Source organism: Elgaria multicarinata, chromosome 2 (genome assembly GCF_023053635.1).
Source record: "Elgaria multicarinata webbii isolate HBS135686 ecotype San Diego chromosome 2, rElgMul1.1.pri, whole genome shotgun sequence".
NCBI classification, from domain to species: Eukaryota; Metazoa; Chordata; class Lepidosauria; order Squamata; family Anguidae; genus Elgaria; species Elgaria multicarinata.
This window is the reverse complement of record NC_086172.1, coordinates 125,703,226-125,724,234: the sequence shown is the minus strand read 5'-3', so window position 1 is coordinate 125,724,234 and position 21,009 is coordinate 125,703,226. Positions and strand designations below refer to the sequence as shown.

Below are 21,009 nucleotides of genomic sequence, written 5' to 3'. Positions count from 1 at the left end.
TTGAGGGGTTGTATCTTTATGGGAATAGACCCATTGAAATGATTGGGACTTCAATTAGACTAACACTGGATACAACCCATTGGATATGACCCCAATGGATTTTACTAACAGATGGCCTCGCTTCTGCTTCAAAATAACTTCCTATTCATTCCTTCATTTTTCCATTCCTCAGCTGCCCAATAGTCAAAGCCCTCTGGGCGGTTCACAATTACCCATGTTCAGTTCAATAATATCGTACCCCCTTTAAATCAAATGAAATTCAGCATAAATAAGGTGCGCACGATGTGTCCCTTTGGGCAATGGAGGGGGCAAGATGATTTTTACTATGTGACAAGGTGGCTGATTGATCTGTCCTTATTAATTTATTAAAAACATAATTAATCCAGCCAAAGGCAAAGCGGCAGCTGGGCTGCTGCTGCTGAGTATAATTGAAACTTCAAGTGCCTCCAGGAAGGGAAATGACATCATTTCCATTTCCCTTCCATGGATGTTGTGCGGAAAAAGGAAATGGAGAGCCATTTCTTTTCCTGTACAATTGTCCCTGGAAAGGAAACAGAATTGATCTTGTTTCTCCACTCAGGGTCACCTGAGGCTGCAATTAGCATGGTGCAACCAGCAGCTCAGCTACTAGCTTGTCTTTGGATGGTTTTTAAGATAGATACAGATAGATAGATAGATAGATAGATAGATAGATAGATAGGCCATTTCATCTCAACCTTTATGTCTGGAACTGAACATACAAATACTGGATCCCCTCTCAGACAGTTCTTGAAATACCAGGTGGTGTCCGGGAAAGCTGCCAAGTGGCTTGACAAAGATAAGCTCACACAGTTGGTATCTTAGTAACAAGGAATTTATTGCAGTTACAGACTTCGGAAGCAAGGTCCAGAGATGCAGTCCAAAGGTCACAGGAGTAGGCACGGGTAAATGTTGTCAGAGGCAGTCCAAGGTTACCACAGGATTCCGGAAGTCGTCAGGCGTGGTCACGGGGTCCGGGAGTCAAGGCTGGGTTCAGGAACTCGGGATCTGGAGCGAGGTGCGTGCTCAAGAGCTCTGGGAGCCAGCTTCCACCGAAGAGCTCAGATAATCTCTGACAATTTGGCAGGGCTCCTGGCTGCTCCTTTTATCCTCAGTCAGAGTGCTGAGTCAGCGTTCCGCAGCTGATCTCTGATTGCTTGGCGTTTCTCTTGAAGGCGGCTAGACCGCCGTCGGGTGGACTTGTCCGCCCTTAACTGGCTGAAACTGGGCTGGTCCCTCTCCTCCCCAGATCCCTGCGGCTCTTCCAGAGTCTTTGCTGGCATCAAGCCCTCAGAGCTGGCAGAGGTTCCTGCTGGCCTTGGCTCCTCTCCCTGAGGCTCTGCCACAGCCTCTGCCAGTCCATTCTCTTCTCCTGAGCCAGGCCCCTCTGCACTGGGTCCAGCCTCTGCCACCTCCCCCTCATCTCCCGACTCCGGTTCCATGCAGGGCATGACACTACTCCCCCCTCCATTATCCCCTTCCCCCGAACCCTGAGGGCCCGGTTTCCGGGGATAACGGCGGTGGAAGTCGCGAACCAAGACGGGAGCGTGGACTTCCGAAGCTGGTTCCCATGATCGCTCCTCAGGACCATAGCCCACCCAGTCGATCAGATATTGGAGTCGACCACGGTACCTTCGGGAGTCCAACACCTGTGCCACCTCAAATTCCTCTTCCCCATTTACTAGTACTGGAGGAGGAGGAGGCCCGGCCCCCGAATCCGGCCGCACCCCAGTCGCCGGGACTAGCAAGGATCGGTGGAAGACTGGGTGTATCCGTAATGTCCGAGGCAGCTGTAATCTGAAGGCCACTGGGTTGACCTCTGCGGTTATTAGGTACGGCCCTATAAACCGAGCGTCCAGCTTCCGACACGGCCGTTGCAGAGGCAGATTTCGGGTCGACAGCCAGACTCGGTCCCCGACCTTTAAGGGAGGTCCCTCCTGTCGCTTCCGATCCGCCCCGGCCTTATATGCTTCTTTGGCCACCTCCAACTGCTCTTGAAGCAATGCCCGAGCTGCCTGCAATTCCCGCAACCACTGGTCTGCTGCAGGAACCGCCGAAGAAGGAACGGCTGCCGGAAACCATCGAGGATGAAACCCCCCTGTCGTGAAAAAAGGGGTCTGCTGGGTGGAGGCATGGACCGAGTTGTTATATGCAAACTCCGCCAAGGGGAGCAACTCCGCCCAGTCATCCTGCTGATAGTTTGTATAACAGCGTAAGTACTGCTCCAGCGTGCCGTTAGTTCGCTCCGTCTGACCGTCCGTCTGGGGATGGTATGCTGACGACATGTGGGCCTTGATATCCAACAGCTGGAGGAGACTCTTCCAGAACCTGGCCGTAAACTGCACTCCGCGGTCTGAGACTATTCCCTCTGGGAGGCCATGGTACCTGAACACCTGATTGACAAAGAGCCTCGCCGTTTCTTTTGCCGTGGGCATCCCTATGCAAGGTACAAAATGGGCCATCTTCGAAAATAAATCTACTACCACGAAGATGGTGGTATGGCCTGCAGACAGAGGAAGGTCCGTTATAAAATCCATTGAGATCACCCGCCAGGGGCCTGAAGGAGTCGCCAAGGGGTGCAATAGCCCTGCCGGCCTCCCCCGCAAATCCTTAGCTCTGTGACAGACTGGGCAGCTTTGCACATAGCGGCCAACATCCGCTCGGACCCGAGGCCACCAAAATTCCCGAGTCAGTAGATGCAGTGTTTTGCAGAACCCAAAGTGCCCGGCAGGCTTTGAATCGTGGCACAGGCGAAGCACCGAATCCCGACAAGGCCCTCCTGGTACATAAAGACGGCCACGGTGATACAGAAGGCCATCCTTCATGGCGAACGGAGTTGGCGGGTCATCCCTGGCGTGTGCTGCCACCAAAGAGTCCCGCCCCTGGAGGTCCCGAATCTGCTCGATCAAGGGGGATCCTACTGGGGCAGCCGCAAAATGTTCCGGACGCAGAATTGTTGACCTCTGTTCTTCCCCAGGCTGTGTCGCATATTCAGGCTTCCGAGATAACGCATCCGCTTGTCGATTCTGGGAGCGTGGGATGTACTTCAGCTTGAAGTTGAACCGGGCGAAGAACAAGGACCATCGCTTCTGACGCTGCGTCAGTTTCCGTGCAGTCTGCAAATACTCCAGATTACGATGGTCCGTTCTCACCTCCACCGGGTGTACCGCTCCCTCCAGCAAATGCCGCCATGCCTCAAAGGCCGCCTTAATGGCCAGCAGCTCCTTCTCCCAGATGGTGTAGTTCCGTTCTGGGGGCGTGAGCTGTCTGGAGTAAAAGGCACAAGGCGACAACCGAGATGCGTCCTTGTTTGGCTGCAGCAGCACTGCTCCGATAGCAACATCCGAGGCGTCTGTCTCCACTATGAAAGGGGTCCGAGGATCGGGATGCTGTAAAATTGGAGACGAGGTAAACCTAATTTTCAGTTTCTCAAAGGCCTGCTGGGTGCTCATAGTCCACTGAAACGGGGCCTTACCCCGGAGCAACTGTGTGAGAGGCTCAGCGAGGGTCGCAAAGTCGGGAATGAATCTCCGATAAAAATTTGCGAATCCTAAGAACCGCTGAACCTCCTTCCTGTTCCTCGGAGGCTGCCACGATAACACCGCCTCCACCTTTGCTTGGTCCATCTCCACCCCTCTTGCCGAGATCCGGTACCCCAAAAATTCCACCTCCGTCAAATCGAACTCACATTTTTCTAATTTTGCATAGAGATGGTGTTCCTGGAGTCTTCGAAGCACCGCCTTCACATGGACGTCGTGGATGGTCTGGTTCGGGGAGTAGATCAAAAAATCATCCAGGTAAATTATGACGAACCGATCCAAGTAGTCCCGGAACACATCGTTCACGAAGTGCTGAAACACGGCTGGGGCGTTGCACAGGCCGAACGGCATGACCGTGTACTCGTACTGGCCGTATCTGGTCATAAAGGCAGTCTTCCACTCATCCCCGGGTCGGATGCGCACCAAGTTATAGGCTCCCCTTAAATCCAGCTTCGTAAAAACCCGAGCATGGCGCAGACGTTCCAGCAACTCCGGGATCAAGGGTAGCGGGTACCGGTTGCGGATGGTAATTCTGTTCAAAGCTCTGTAATCATTGCAGAGCCTGAGTTCACTAGTGTTCTTCTTCGTCACAAAGAGGACCGGGGCCCCTGCAGGCGACGTGGATGGACGAATGAAGCCCTTCCTCAGGTTGGACTCTAAAAAGTCCCTTAGGGCGGCCAGTTCCGGTTCCGACAAAGAATACAGGCGCCCCGCCGGTATAGGGGCTCCTGGGACTAAGTCTATGGCACAGTCATACGTCCGGTGTGGAGGCAGTCGCTCAGCTTCCTTTTTGTTGAAGACTCCCGCCAATTCCTGGTATTTTGCGGGTAGGCCGCCAGCAGGTTCTTGGGGGGGGTTTTCTGGGGCGGCAGGGATCCGTTCGGGCCAGCAGTATTCCTGACAGTAGGGTGAAGCAAACAGCACTTCCCTCCGAGCCCAAGATATACAGGGGTCGTGCTGGGTCAGCCAGGGCATCCCCAGGACCAGCGGGAAGTGTGGGACAGCGGCCACGAAAAACTGGACCTGTTCTACATGGCCCTGAATCTCCATAGTCAGCACCTCCGTCTGTTGGTTCACAGGGCCTGACTTTAGGAGCCGTCCGTCAATGGTCTCCACCGGCCGGGGTTCTTCCAAGTGCTGCAACGGGACCTGGTGCTGGGTGGCAAACCCCAGGTCCATAAAGCTGTTGGACGCCCCAGAGTCAATCATGGCCCCTACTGACATCACCAGGCCCTCCCGTCCCCTAAGGGTAGCAGTGACCAACAGCGGATCCCTTCGGGGTTCTAACTGGGGTAGGGTAGTGGCTAAAGCAGGTTCTCCCAGTCTTTTAACCCCAACTAAGCCTGGGAGGGTCCGTTTCCCGGCAAGGGGGCCCCTCGCTGCTTGAGAGGACACACCCGGGCAAAATGGCCCCCCTGTCCACAGTAAAGGCAAAGGCCCCCTGCCCTCCTCCGCTCTTTTTCTGCTGCTGACAGACGTGGACGTGCTCCTCCCAGCTGCATCGGCTCCTCTGGTGGGCTAATCACCGGAACCTTGGGCGAGGCTACGGATGTCTCTGGAGCAACTGCAGGTCCCCTCAAAGCCCACCCTTCTGACCTGGGTGGGTTCTGTAAGCGGGCTAGCCTGCGGGCATTCAGCCTGCCATCAATCCGTGCCGCCTGTTCCATGAGCAGAGCCAAAGACTCAGGTGGAGCAACTCGGGCCAATTCATCAAGGATAGCGTCTGAGAGTCCATATCTATACTGGGCTTGGAGGGCGCTATCGTTCCAGGTAAGGTCCTGGGCGATGAGGCGGAACTCAGTGGTGTACTCCCTCACTGAGCCCTTTCCCTGGTGCAGGTGATGGAGGAGCCTTTCTGCTGTTTCCACCTTAACTGGATCTCCCCAGGTATCCAACATCTCTTTAAAAAAATTGTCCAGCTGGTTCAGGAACGGGTGGTCTTGGAGCAGATATGGAGTAGCCCATCGCTGCGCTGGTCCAGACAGGAGGCTGATGACAAACGCCACTTTCTGAGTGTCTGTAGGGAACTCCTCTGGCCTGAGCTGGAAGTGCAGCCTGCACTGGGCAAAAAACCCTTCCAGCTCCTGCGGTTTGCCAGCGAATTTTTCAGGCAGAGCTGCCAAGCACTTGATTCTTCGAGGGGGGGGCTGGGGTTGAGCAGCTTGCGTTTGTAACACAGCCACGGCCGTTTGCAATTGAGCCACCAGCGTCTCCAGCTGCTGATTCCTCTGCACTAACTCTTCCATTGCTTTTTCTTTTCTTTGTCAGCCAGGTCAGAGATTATTCTGTCCGGGAAAGCTGCCAAGTGGCTTGACAAAGATAAGCTCACACAGTTGGTATCTTAGTAACAAGGAATTTATTGCAGTTACAGACTTCGGAAGCAAGGTCCAGAGATGCAGTCCAAAGGTCACAGGAGTAGGCACGGGTAAATGTTGTCAGAGGCAGTCCAAGGTTACCACAGGATTCCGGAAGTCGTCAGGCGTGGTCACGGGGTCCGGGAGTCAAGGCTGGGTTCAGGAACTCGGGATCTGGAGCGAGGTGCGTGCTCAAGAGCTCTGGGAGCCAGCTTCCACCGAAGAGCTCAGATAATCTCTGACAATTTGGCAGGGCTCCTGGCTGCTCCTTTTATCCTCAGTCAGAGTGCTGAGTCAGCGTTCCGCAGCTGATCTCTGATTGCTTGGCGTTTCTCTTGAAGGCGGCTAGACCGCCGTCGGGTGGACTTGTCCGCCCTTAACTGGCTGAAACTGGGCTGGTCCCTCTCCTCCCCAGATCCCTGCGGCTCTTCCAGAGTCTTTGCTGGCATCAAGCCCTCAGAGCTGGCAGAGGTTCCTGCTGGCCTTGGCTCCTCTCCCTGAGGCTCTGCCACAGCCTCTGCCAGTCCATTCTCTTCTCCTGAGCCAGGCCCCTCTGCACTGGGTCCAGCCTCTGCCACCTCCCCCTCATCTCCCGACTCCGGTTCCATGCAGGGCATGACAGGTGGTCCACTAGGAAAGAGGACACCTGACCACTCTCATTTAGGGGCGATGTTGCACATAGTTGGGAACAAGGGCTACAATGCAGCATGTAATTAAGCATGGGAGAGGTCCTTTGTTTCAGAAGGTTCTAGCATCATTCTGTAATGTCCAAGAAAAAGGGTCAGTTCTCGAATGGATTCTAGCTTCAGATATTTCATCTAGGCTGCTGCAAACACAGTGCAAAATCACAGGGATCAGCACAGACAGTGCGACGCTGCATGAGGAGAGGCGGCCCCATCCCGGGCCAAGCCTGCCACTCTGCACGTCTGCATTCCAGCTGAACTCCTCTCTGGCTGAGAGGCTTGTCACCAGCCGTTTGTAATGCCTCTGCCAAGACCCAAGCTAATCAAAACATGCAGGCATCTAAGTACGCCCGGTCTTACAGTGCTACAATTGATGCCTTAGTTACCAGATGTCCCCTTTTAGCATGCCAGAGTTCTGAGCTCTCATCCCCCCCTCCCACTAATGATGCTTGGTGTTTTCCAGACAACCCCTCTACATCCAGCAGCATTGCATACAGATGTGGAAGTCATTACAACTTAAGCTGGCCTTCCCTGCTACCTTCCAGATGTGTGGCTGGGGGACACTCAGAACCCTAAAGGAGCTATCCAAGGTGCTCCACACCCTGGATGGCTCCTTTAGAGTTCTGACTGGTTCTGGCTAAAAGGAAAGGAAGGGAACCTCTCGTGCAAGCACTGAGTCATTACTGACTCTGGGAGGGACGCCAGCTTTCGCTGACGTTTTCTTGGCAGGCCTTATAGCGGGGTGGTTTGCCGTTGCCTTCCCCGGCCGTTATTACCTTTCCCCCAGCTAACTGGGTACTCATTTTACCGACCTTGGGAGGATGGAAAGCTGAGTTGACCCGAGCCGGCTGCCTGAAACCAGCTTCCTCTGGGATCGAACTCAGGCTGTGGGGAGAGTTTCAGCTGCAGAAACTGCTGCTTTACCGCTCTGCGCCACACGAGGCTCATATGGTTCTGGCTAAAACCCGGAGCTTATTCACCCTCCCACTGATGGGCTGATGCCATTCATAAAGAGGATAACGTTCTGTATTAAACCCATCCAAACCATCCCCTAATGCAGTTGCACAAAGGCAGCTTTACATCAGAGGTGGGCATTTTCTACCTGTTCCAGCTCTGTCACTTATACTGAAATTCCTTACCCATCTGCCGCTTCAGGCATTCAAGCGAGGAGGGCAGTGAGGCCATGCTCATGAGCCATGCTCCAACCTTCCCTCCGGATATAATGGACTGCAATGCCCAACATTTCTGGCCATGGACCATGCTAGCTGGAGCTGATGGGTTGAGGAAGGCTGCGCTGCCTCCAAGATCTCTGCCCCTTCCAATTCCAACCTTTGCACATTATTATTACTATTATTATTACTATTATTATTTATTACATTTATATACCACCCCATAGCCGAAGCTCTCTGGGCTGTTTACAAAAGTTAAAAACAGTGAACATTAAAAAGAAATATACAAAATCTCATTCAAAAGCACATTGAGCACACAGGTCTGAAGGAACATCCTGTGTTTGGCTGAATAAGTTTAGGATCCTCCTCGTGATTTGGAACCCTGAATGGTGGTCCCTTCAAACCACTATTCTAAATGTATGAAGGCTGAAAGTGGAGAGGATGCTGAGAGTGGGGCAGGTGTAGGCAGCCCCACTCCTCTGCACGTGCTTGTTTGAAGTATTTTTATGATGCCCTTTTCAGCTTACACATAATGACTTAAATAAGACAGCCCCTGCCCCTGGGCTTACAATCTCAACACACAACACACAAGGAAAAAGGGAGGAGGGGGGAAGAGGGAATATGAGGAGACCTGATGTTCAATTAGTGCTAGAGTTAGGTAACAATAAGGCAGTGGGGCAGCTGGTGCCTCTAAAAGGTGGAGGGGTTACAAATGCTGCCCACCCGGCCAAGCCTCCCCCACCATACCTTCCCTTGGATCCACCCTCCCAGTGCTCCTGCTCCCTCTCAGTTCCACCTGTGGAAATCTCTGTCACCCGTAAGAGCTGGACAGAACCTCCAGGCTCAGAGGCACTATGCCTTTGAAAACCAGATGCTTCAGATGAAACAGCAGGCCTAATGGTCATTTTTCTCTTTTGGTTCACAATCCCGTGCCAGAGATGCTCTCCTCTTCGGTCTTCTTTCGTGCAGGTGTCCTGATGCCAATATCTCTGTTCTCCTGGCTTTGGACCCAAGTGGGAGAACCATGGGGGGGGGGAATGGACAGTGGGCAGCTGCTATCCACTGAGCAACTCACCCACCCCACTGAGTGATAGTCAGTCTGCCTCTCCCCCTCACTCCTCTTCAACCGTGATGCTCAGTGCTAATGTCAGTGGGGACAAGCTGGAGAGATGCCTTATCTGCTCTGGCACCAGCTTTAGCTCAGAGCTTCAAGGAAATCTAAAAGGAGAACTTTAAAAAACCACATATATGCACACTGATCTGTAAGGGATTTCCAGGAGGGTGCTTTTTCCAAAACGGTGAGCGTCAGTGCGCCGTGCACACTGAATAAGGAGCTGAAACTGTTGACAGATGAAGCTTGTGAGCTGTAGAAATTCAACACCCCCCCCCTACCCCAAGCTTGCCTGGTCTATCATGCATTTGTCTCACCTCGCATCTTGAAAGATGTGACTGTGAGATATAGATGCTTGCAGTAGCCGTAACGAGTGCTGAGAAAAATGTGCCAATGTTGTAATGGGTTCCAAGATTGGACAAATTAGGTCTATTACAGGTCGGAATGGAGTTGCACTGGATAGGCTCTTTTTATCGGGAAGAAGCTCTGCCCAGCAGAACCATTTTCCTGCTTCTCTGAGCAATGTCCACTCAGAAATGTAAAGCTAAAATAATCCCCAAGCTCTGCATTGCTGAAGTTTCACTCATAACGTTCTTCAAATATTCATGCATCCCATTAGAAGTGAAAGAGAGAGAAACAGCCCTTTACTAGGCTGAAGTGAAAATGGAAGAAAAAGATCCCAGATCATCAAGATATGAATGTTTTAAGAGACTTAAAGATGCTGTTTTTGGAGCAGTGTTGGCAGCTAGGGGGCAGTAGCAGCATTTCTGTTTGGAAACAAACTTCAGCTCAGCCGAGGGCTAAACAAGAGGTCATGTGACAGACATCATGTGCATTTCTTTTTACAAGTGTGCGTCATTCACATCTGTAGTGGGCAGCACACGTGGGAAAGGAACGCCGAACTGACCCCTTCTCCTGCACCTTACTTCCCCTCTGTCCATTGCTCCAGTCCAACTTACTTCCAGTATCAAAGTTGGAAAAGGAGAAAAGTTCCTGAAATAACAGACTGTGGACACAGGATGGGGGGGGTGGCGGCTTGGTGCCCCTCTCTCCCGTGTACGCCTTATGCTGTTAAATAAGAAGCTCCCAACCTCATTTTATATGTGACTGAGGTGAACACATTAATGACAAACCTAGTTTGGCCTGGAATTTCCAAGCGCCACCTTGAGCTTAGAACTATTTGTGTAAGCAGTTACATGTTACTGCAACTAAGGGCTTGTCTACACCCGCCATTTATCCTTGGGTGGTCACAAGGTCATCCCTGCACATCCAAATGATGCACAGCTGATCCCGGGGTGAACTGGGCACGAACACTCAGTTTTCTCCCAGGGTAGCTGGGACTGCTTTTGTCCCATTTTTTCTCGCCATCTTGGGACCATCCCAAGCTCCGCAGGTGGTGTGGCTCTCCCTCCCAGTGTCCTTCCTCTTCCCCACAAGTAACAGGACTCAAGAAATGGGCCCAGAACTGTGCGGGGGAGTCCATGGGCATCAGGGGTGAGGGGGAGAGCATTTTCACCATCTTTGGGATGGCGCTCAGCATCTTCCAGCGCCAAGTTTGTTGGCTGTTGTTTTTTAACAAAATCGTTCCTTCGTGCAGGACCGTGCCTGCACAATTGCACAACTGCACAAATGTCTCTACTACTTCTTCTTCTTCTTCTTCTTCTTCTTCTGTTTTTTTTTAAAAAGCACCCTGGACCATCCCTCTTTACTTCCAGGACAACTCACTGGCGTGAGGCCCCAGATGGACGATCCCAGAAGTGGAAAGCTCTGTGATCGTCACTCCCCGAAGGGCTGCAGGTGTAGATGAGCCCTAAAATAGCCTTTTGAGGGAGACAACATGATCAAGAACCAAATAGTTCAGTTTTCCCATAGTCTTCTCTCATTCTCTGAACCTGTAGGTCTGGATTCTACTGGTGCATCAAAATCAGTGGGTATGATCCAGCCAAAGTTAAACACATTTAAGTCCCATTCATTTCAGGGAAAAGATTTAAGCACATTATTTATAGGATGCTTTCCTATGAAAATCATATGGGATAATTAGTAAACTATGTCATATAGATTCAATGTTAACAACAACAAAGAGATTCTGATCAAATATTTTTAAACACCATAAATTAGACTGTTTCCTTGCAGTGCTTGTCTCCAGAGTCATCTCACCAGCTGCTATTTTGACTGCAGGGTCAGCTTCTTACATCGCAACTGGGTTTTGCATTAAGGTTGTACAGCCTTCAAGACTGGCCTTGTGGAGCACGTTCCACACAAACATAAACAGCATATAATAAATAGCCAATGAGGATTTCACTAACATAAGAGGGTGTTCTGCAAGCTACAATGTCATTCGTGGGTGTGTATGTGAGGGACACATCTGGTCCTTGTGATAAGATTGTAAGATACAGGCTAGACCTGTAAAAATGACTTCCCTGTGAAACTGCAAGAGCAAAGCTCAGTGACATCTGTGGCACTTTTTCATGCTTATTTTTACCAGGCATTTTTTTCTTCCAAAGGCCATACTTCTCCAGGTTCTTCTCAGCTACACATGCTTATCTGAAAATCGAGATAATATTTCATCCTTTCGTGCTAAGGCAACCTTTCATATAAGCAGCTAATAAAAATGAGCACCGATTTTGTTGTGCGTGCGGGTGTCAGCTTCCCAACCTAAGGTTCATACTCTCAGTCGTAAATCAGACATTCAGCAACTTTAATTAATTTCAAAGCATGCGAGTTTTAAATCAGAACAAACGTAAAAGTCAGATAGTCACTTGTAGAAACAATGGTGTCCAGCTTAAGAAATTAATTCTTATTACAGACTAAAATTCCTATGAGTCACATTAAATCTAACATGAAATAGGAAGAAAGAGATATAATGGGATTAAACGAGGAAGCTTAAGCACTTAAAAGATTGTTAATAGTCTAAACCTAAATGAACAAACCTGTGGTTAAAATATTCCTATCAATATTATACTACCAATTAGGAAAAAGAAATTAAAATAAAAGGGTTGCATCAGAAGAGATCTCCAGCTTAATTAAGATGGCAGTCCTGCATCCACTTACAGGGGATAAGCCCCATTGAACTCAGAGGAACTTACTTCTGAGGAGACATGTATAGGATTGCACTGTAATGAACTGAGAAAGATTCTTATTCAATTTACCAAAATTATTCATTCAGTATTACAGCTCTTGTGCAGGTTCAAGACCAACTGATTAACAGCTGTTCTGATCAGTCTTGATAGACTGATTGGTTTTACAGACCAAAACCACAAACTTACGATTCAGAGTTTAGAATCCAAGACAAAATAGGCCAAATTTATTTTGGACCATTTCACAGCTACATTGGTAACCAACTACAGCTGACCCACTGAAAGTTAAAATGGCCTAGACATTAGCTTGGTGGCGTATCAATAATTCTTCCATTTATGACCATGTCGTAGACTTCACTTGTAGCTTGGAACTGATACAGATGGAATATCACGGCTTCAGTTGCTAAAAGAGTTTTCAAAGCCAGCATGCAAACTAGGTGAGATGACATTTCATTTCCCCTTGCATGGTGGCAGTAATTCTGCTAAGGACTAAAGTTACTTAAAAGTTCATTTCTGTGCATGTATCGTCACCTCTCTCTGACCTCCATCTTACTTTTTGAGCAAAGCCAAAGTTACAATTGCTAAGCACAGTGATTCGAAGGACTCTAACATGACTCAAAGATCTTGTGCGAGGTGAGGTTAGGCTAATCCCACATTCTCAGGATGTGCTGCAAATTGACACACTTCCTGTCTCCAGTGATCCCACCCCTTCAAGTCCAGTCTTCCTTGCCTTTGCTTATGAGGGGAAACCAAACCCTTTGGTACACACCTGTTCTCTCCAGCTTCACTCTCATCTCGTTGCTACCAGGCATGCTCATAAACCTGCATCTAGCATGCGGCTACAAAAAAATTCACAGCTACATCAAGCCAAGTTCATTTGCTACAAAATGCCTTTGAAACGGTCACACGTAAGATATTGACTTTGTTCCTTTTCTCCCCCTCTTTTTTTATATATATTTCTTTTTATATAGCACTCCTCCTGACTCAAGGTAAGTCTTTTTTTCTCCTCCATTGGCTTGTTTTATCGCTCTGTTCTTCTTTTGACTGTGGCCTAGATTTCCAGTTTTGTCATTTATTGGGAACTACTTGATCTTTCATGTGTTGTACTACAGTTACTGACATCAGTAGCCGTCCACTGAGAGCATAGGAATTGAAGATGTCTACAAAATGTAAGGAAAGTTATCTGTCTCGAGACATATAACTGAGCCAGTTCTTTAAGGTGCTGAGTCTTCTTTCTCTACACCAGGCTTCCCTAACCTGTTTTTGTGCTTTTAAATTTTTGTATATTTGTTTTTAATGTTCATTGTTTTTAACTTTTGTAAACCACCCAGAGAGCTTTGGCTATGGGGTGGTATATAAATGTAATAAATAAATGAATAAAATAAATAACCTGGTGCCCTCCTGATGTTTGGGACCACAATGCCCAACATCCCTAACCATTGGCCATGCTGGTGGGAGTTGAACTCCAAAATATCTGGAGGGGGCCTGGTTGGGGGAGGCTGTGCTACACCGTCAAGTTAAGTGTCTCACAACATCCTTCCGGAGCCTCCTATAATCTTTCTTTTACCCTTGTCTAATGTGATTGTAGACCATATAGCTCATCAGTAATAACGTGCTGGACTTTCCCAGTGCTGGAGGAGCTCTTAGAACTTTGCAATGGAAGTTGCCCAAAAGTCATCCGACCACAAGGCAGGACCATTAAGCAGGTCAATTTGCTCAATCTAGAATTGTGGGGTGGGTCCGTGGCACTTTGCCCGCAGAAGGTCCCAGGTGCAATCCTTTGATTCCCTGGCTAAAAGCATCAGGGAGCAGGCAATGTGAAAAATGCTTCTGTGCCAGAGACCCTGCCCAGAAATCAGACTAGAAAGGAGTGGGATCGATGGACAAAACATCTAATCTAGTATAAGGCAGCTTCCTTGAGTGCAATGTACAAAGCGCACTGTCTCCAGTAGGCGCCGGCAGGGAATTCTGGAACTCTGTCTTGTGCCAAGTTGAAAGGAGGCAAATGTTTCTAGCAACTTGCTTGGATGACTTTGTCTCTTGGCCACATTTCAGCTTGGCAGGTAGGCATCAAAATCCCCCTTAGGGATTTTCATGTATTAAGCAGTCAGTGGAAAATCATCCTCACCAAAGGTACTCTGGGCATCATCAGCCACCACGTTAAATGGTCATTTTCAGCATGGAGGCAGCAAACTGTTCACAAAATTCAAATTGGGTGACCTAACTTGAAAATTCACGCCATTTCCACAATTTTGCTGATAATTTCCAAACAATTATGGGGACGCGAGGATTTAGGTGGGATTGTCTGGACGGCAGAGCTTTCCTATTCTCTTGCTTGCTCCTCGCCAGGTAAAAAACAGGCCCTGGCCGCAGAAGAGCGGACATCCTCAGCGTATTGTTGATACAGGCCATTATACAGAAAGGCTGCCCTTTTATTCACTCATCTGCTGCTAACACTGTCCTTCTGCAAAAGAGGGCCTTCCCGTTCAGGGAACCCTGCTGAGACAAAGTTGAAGAGCCAGCTGCTCCCCTGGCCCTATCACCAGGTCAGAAATGGGGACCCCAAGTGCCTCCCCCCGCCCCCATTCAGGTTGACTGTTGCCTTGCCTTACTAGACTGCCTTGAGACCGAGCTGTGTGTTTCTGCCTCAGGGTTCCACAGCGGTTTCAGCAGAAGGGGGAATGCATGGATTCTGCCCATTAGCCAAGCTTAGGACTCCGGTGGGTGTTTACGGTGACCTGTCATCACGAAGTGAAGAAGCTTTGCATTTCCATCCTCAGCTTAATGGACAGCGTTACTGCGAGGCAGGCAAGCTGTAAACAAGCCTTTTGCAAAGCAGCGAGGGCTGCTGTGGCTTCCCATCTTCCCTCCCCCCACCCCACCCGCTGCTGCCCTTGCTTATGAGCTTCAGCGCTCTCTGCCCCTCAGCGCTCCACATTCTTGCCACCCCAATCACATGCCTTCGGGGGGGGCACGGCCTCTCCCCTTCCCTCCCTCTTGTGCTTTTGGGTTGGGGGCCTACTTGATGCCGGTTGAGCTTGTGCCACCAAACAATCGCTCCGAAACGCTAAGAATGGGAATGGAGGCGGAGGCGGATGGTGTTTCTCCAGCCACCGCCTTTCCCTTTCCCGAAACTGGAGTTGTCCTTCAGGCTGCTCCACTCAGAAACGATACCAGTGTGTGGAGATTGACGCATGCTTCTCCGCCGTGACAGAAGCAGCTCCAGGGACCAACGGGAAGTGCCCGGCAAACCTCCCTCAACTTGTCTCAGAAGGCTTGGTTGTAGAAAGGCGTTTGAAATAAAGCCGTGCTCAGCACGCCCAGGTTAGTCAGGTGTTGAGATGGTGGGCGAATGCCAAGATGTGACGCTAATAACGTTCTGTGTAAATAACGAACTAACACAGTCTTGTGTTACAGTCTTTGGAGACCCTACCAGCAATTTTCTCCAGGGCTGAGAACAATGTCTTGCTTTTTCTCCCTCCCTTCCCACATCAGTGCGTTGAAGGCAGGGCTAAGCCAAGGCCTTTTGCTGCCTGAAGCAGACCAGACGACGCTCCCTTCCCATTCCACGGACTGTAACCAACTGGACTGGCAGCCAGTGGAGGCTGGTGGCTCCGATGTCAGTAGGGCAGTGAATCCTCTCCGGGTTTTGGTCAGAACTGGTCAGAACTCTAAAGGAACGAGTCCTAAGTGCTTTGCGCCTTTTAGAGTTCTGACTGGTTCTGACTGAAACCTGGAGCAGATTCACCGCTCCACTGATGTCGGAGCCAGCAGCCTCCACTGCTAGCAGATGAGCTTACTTCAACACTGGCGATGGCACCGTTTCCTCCACCCCGCCTGAGGGCAGCAGACTAGTTTAAGGCAGGGGAGTGGAGTGGGGGGGGGCAGAACTACTAAGCCTCCTCCCAGCAGAGAGAAAACGATCCAGGCCACCCCTAAACCCTGCTATCTGCGATCTGAGATCTGGGGCGGCCTGAGGCTTGGGACTCGTCCATGCGGGGAACAGCAGCTGCTCTCGTCTCTGTGGGTGGATCATGCCACCCATTGTCCCAGCCCTGCTGCTATCTCAGCTGCGAAACAGCAGCGGGAGTGAGGATCAGTGGGAGTTGCTTGCCTAAGGAAGACTGGCTGCTCTCCCCGACACTCCTGCTACCTCAGATCAGAGAACATAGTAGGAGTTCTGCTGCTGGCGTGTGTCAGCGGGGGGTGCCCTCTGAGGGAATTCCTCCAGGGGGTGAGGTTTGGAGCCTAAGCATCGCCCCCTGGAGGAACTGTGCAGGCCAGATTGGGCTGGCGGTTCTGCAGCCCTGTGTGACACACTTAGCCCTGTTCTCTGACTCCTCAGCCCCCTTGCCTCCCCATCCCACAAGTGGTTGCCTCACTGCCAAATGGTGCGTAATACGACAGAGGCATTGTGTACTGCTAATATCTCTGACAGGCTTTTGTGGTGTTTCAAGAAACCTTCTCTCATCAGGAACAGTAGGGGGCAGTGGCTGCCACCAGTGGAAAGGTTCTCTACAATGAGCCCCCCAACTGAGGTAGGCGGGCCAAGTCCATCCTTACCAGAAGGTTTCAGGAGGCACTGATGGAGGGAGAGGGACTTCAGTCAGCCATGTGCAACTACATGGCTCATGGCAGTGCATGTGTAGGATGCTGACATAAGCAGGAGCTTCCAACCAGACAGCAGCCACACATTTGTTCAGTGCTGGCTATAATGCTTCCCAACACCAGCACCATTGCCTCCCTATGGTTACTGGTATGGATGCAGCTTCTCCCACCACCACTACCCTTAGTTGTCTCAAAACATCAGCCAGCAATTCCTGCCAGTGAATTGCCAGACCAACTACCACGGGGCCAAATCAATGAGTGTCTACATCATAAGCAACAATGCCTCAATCACACCACCCTCACATCCCTTCAAAGCTTGCTTCCAGCCTAGGTTCATGTAGGGATGTCGGGGAATCCGTTTGCGGGGTAGAACTCGAGTTTTCTTTAACTTCCCCCCTCCCGGCCTCCGTCTCACTAATTAAAATTGATTAAAACAATACAATAATTATTTCATTGTTGTTAGAATTCTATCAGCTCCTCCAATTCAGAAAGTCGGTCACAGCTATTTCCATCGTAATTTTGTTGCTCTAATTCAGTAGTGTGCTAATTTAATCAGATCTTCTGGAACCAAATAATATGTATTTAAATAATACAATTTCTAGACTTCCTCATGCTCAAACTTGATTGCTTTTGGCAGGTAGCATCTGATAATTCACTTGCTTGGATCTATAGGAAGTTGCTCTTAAGTTAATAAAGAAAGAGGCTGAATCTTCCACCATGTTGGGAAAGAAAAGGGTGTTCGGAACCCAGCACCCGGTTCCCTATCCCAGCTTCCTCACCCCCATATCTGCCCCAGTTAACATCTTGAGATAGAATCTTTAGATGAACTAGATAGCATCTTGAGATAGCATTTTTTGGTGAGCTAGATGATCTTTAGATGAGCTACATAGCATTGCCCTAGATAGCATCTTTAGATGAGCTGCCCAGTGAGCTACATTTATATAACCAAACTTCCAATCCAACATTGCCCTTGTATGGAGTTGGGCTCCATGCAAGGGCAATGTTGACATCACTTGGACACGTGGCCAGTGTGCTTCAAACCCAGTAAATCGTGTCACAGATGATTTCTAGAGCAACATAAAAAATGCATATGCCACCGCACACGTAGAGTGCCACTCAGGACAGATCATGACTAATAAGTAAAGAACGGAGGTGACATTTTCACTTAGTCCATGTCATGTTAGATTTAGAAAATGCAAACATTTCAGGAGTGTTGGAAAAAATTATATTGAAAATTACATTGAAGTTTGTCATCTCATCTCTTTGCCTCTAGCTTCTGTCTTTTCCCCATACCAAACTTCTACATTATGTAGCACTTATTAGCTCTGAGCAGACCAAGTAAACCTTTTTCTCTCTTTCCCTCCCTCCCTCCGTCTCTGTAAAGGTAGCTGTATTATTGTCCCCACATCCATGGCTTTGGTATATACATGCAATACTTTCTGTTCACGAGTGCAGCTTTCCCCAACGTGATGGCCCTCCAGATGTGTTAGACTTCAACCTCCATCATTCCTAGCCATTTGCCTAATAGATCTGAGGGGTACCAGGTTGGGGAAGGCTGGCCTAGTGACTCTGCTCTTCAAAAACTCAGCTGCTCTTAGAACCTAATTGTTGAGTTGTATTGGTACAATGTCCAAAAGGAGTGTTACATATTTGCAGTGCTGCCAACCTAAAATGATAAATAAATTTAAAAAAAAATCAGAACTATACCACTTAGGACATACAAAGGTAGGAAGAAACAGTGAAAATACATGTTTCAGTTCTATCTTTTAGCACTGACTTATACCATCAGTGAATTTCTAATTGTTTTTATTGAGTGCCAGCTAGTTAACTTCCACTACTATAATTCTCAAAGCTGAAGATTCTGGAGATGACACAGTCGCTACTAGGAAATCTTGCTATATGCTTACTACTGTTGTGTCAATCCAAGCAGACCAAACCTAGTCACTGAAATTCCAAAAAGTGTTGAGAGGCTCAGGATAAGATCTAGCCTCTTCCTCTTTGAGAATCATGGTAGTGAGGCTCAGCTATGTGACTATCAAATAAGCAACCGGGGCCACTAAGTTTAATGTCTTGATATTGTCATGGTTCGCCAGGAACAACATTCAAGCCACATGTTTTGAGTTGGTGCCTGAAGCTACCATAAATTTCTGGCATAGGGACTAATGCTCTGATATGCCAGACTCCTGTTGGAATGACAAGTCACCCCATCCTGTTTCAGTGAAGTTCACACAATCTGTGCCAGGTCCAGGTTTTTGAGGGCTCTTGTGCAATGGGCCCCCTCCCTCCGCGAGTCTCTTGCCATCAGCTGTTATTGTTCCTCATCCGTTACATCATCACTGCTTGTTTGGCAGATAAAGGTCCCATGTGTTGGGTTATTGTGCCAGAACTTTTCTCTTTCTGGAACTCTGTTTGTGCTCAGAAACAAACACACATCACGCAGGTCTTACACAGCAGAGCTGGTTTATTTCCTTCAGGCTTCTGTGCATTCCAATTCAGATCAGTACACTGAGGCATACACAGAGAGCAGTGATCAGTAAGCAGTGATCAGTAAGCAGTGATCAGTTCCATTTTACACAAGTGAGAAACTATATACAGATCTACACAATTCTTATCTACATTACATACAGCTGTGATGAGGCTAACTTAGAATCTTGGCAAGGTTCCCAGAACAGCCTCTATCTCAAGGTAATTGCCCACAGATAGACTTTCTCTGTTTAACCCTGAGATACACACACACAATTTTAATGACTAAGCAAGTATTTCTTTTCATATACTTAACAGTCCTCCTCTTGCGCATGTTGTTTAAATTGTGTTACAATCTGAGACCCAGCTTTAAAAGCATCTCTTTGTGTTTTACCATTGAACGTTCCACCTGTCCTTCCTCATTTTGTTTTACTTTGAATACCCATTTACTGTTAATGGCTTTACGACCTTCAGGTAAAGGTACTAGCTCCCACGTTTCATTTTTTTCCATTGCTCTGATTTCCTCTGACATTGCTTCATGCCAGCCCTGAGCTTCTGTAGGTTCCATCTCCTGAATTTCCTCAAATGAAGTAGGTTCATAGGCTATCAGTAAAGCTCTATGAGAAACCTGTTTGCTTTGGTATTCATCTGAATAACGAATTGGAGCTTTGCGTTCCCTTTCTGATCGTCTTGGCATAGTTACAGGCATAGTTTCCTCCTTCACAGTTTCTTCCCCCTCCGTCTCTTGCTGAGATTGTTCAGGAATTTCTTCTGTTTCTACAGCTTTCTGTTCTACAGGCAAACTTACATACTGTTTTGTTTCCTGCATTTGTTCATGAAAAACTACATCTCTGCTCACAATTACACTTTTGTGATATGGAGACCACAAACGATAGCCTTTTGTTTGTGTATCATATCCCAACAGTTTACATTCCAAACCTCTTTGAGCTAGTTTTCCTGGTCTGTTTTCTTTCTGAATATGAGCAAAACATTTACTTCCAAAAACCCTTATATGTGACACTCTAGGTTTTCTTTTGTAAAACATTTCATATGGGGTTTTTTCATGTACAGAGTGGTAAAGCCTGTTTAACAAATAATTTGAGGTGGACAAAGCTTCTGCCCAGAACAGGTTAGACAATCCTGACTCTTTCAATAGAGCTCTTAACATGTTCTGCAAGGTTCTGTTTTTCCTTTCTGCAACTCCATTTTGAAATGGTGAATATGGAGCAGTAAGGTCATGTTGTATACCCTCATCACTGAGGAATTTTTTAAATTGGTTGCTAAGAAATTCACCTCCCCGGTCCGTTCTTAGATTAGCTATAGGTTCTTTAAATCTATTTTTACTCCACTTAACAAAGGCTTTGAACTTTCCAAAAGTTTCACTCTTCTGTTTTAACACATACACAAATCCAAATCTACTGTAATCATCAACAATAGACAAGAAAAATCTGTTTCCTCCTTGACTTGTCTCAAAAGGACCTGCAAGATCTGCATGAATTAATTCAAAAATTCTTTTTGTTGTTCTCTCACTATGTTTTGGAATGTTTGACTTATGACACTTGGTTTCACTGCATACATTACATTCTACATAGTTAGAACATGGTTTGATTTTCACCCCTTCACACAATTCTGGAATCTTAGAAATTGTTTTATAGTTAGCATGACCAAACCTTTTATGAGTTAAATGGATACACTCTTGGTGTGGTTTGCAATTGGCTATTGTTTTTGTTGTGACTTTGCTGGCTACAACTTCATTTTCTGTACAAGTATTAATTATATACAAAGATTCTTTCATTATTCCCTGCACACACACCTTGTTTCCCTGTTTTATAGTACAATTTTCTTCAGTAAAACAAACCTCATACCCCATTTCTGTTAACTGAAACACACTTAGAAGGTTTGTTTCTAATTCTGGTACATATAAAACACTTTGTAGTTCAACTCCCAGACAATCAAAATATACATTACCCACACCACAAATCTGGAT

At 48.2% G+C, this 21,009-nt stretch overlaps 1 protein-coding gene across 4 annotated transcripts in view; it reads left to right on the top strand.

The window, feature by feature from the left end:
• Positions 1-21,009, top strand: part of SLC8A3 (solute carrier family 8 member A3) — a 214,962-nt gene that overhangs the window by 170,488 nt on the left and 23,465 nt on the right. For all 4 annotated transcript variants that reach the window (XM_063117601.1, XM_063117602.1, XM_063117599.1 and 1 more), the window contains exon 4: positions 12,923-12,940. In XM_063117601.1, coding sequence (XP_062973671.1) covers positions 12,923-12,940 — 18 coding nt within the window. The remainder of the gene's footprint in view (positions 1-12,922; positions 12,941-21,009) is intronic.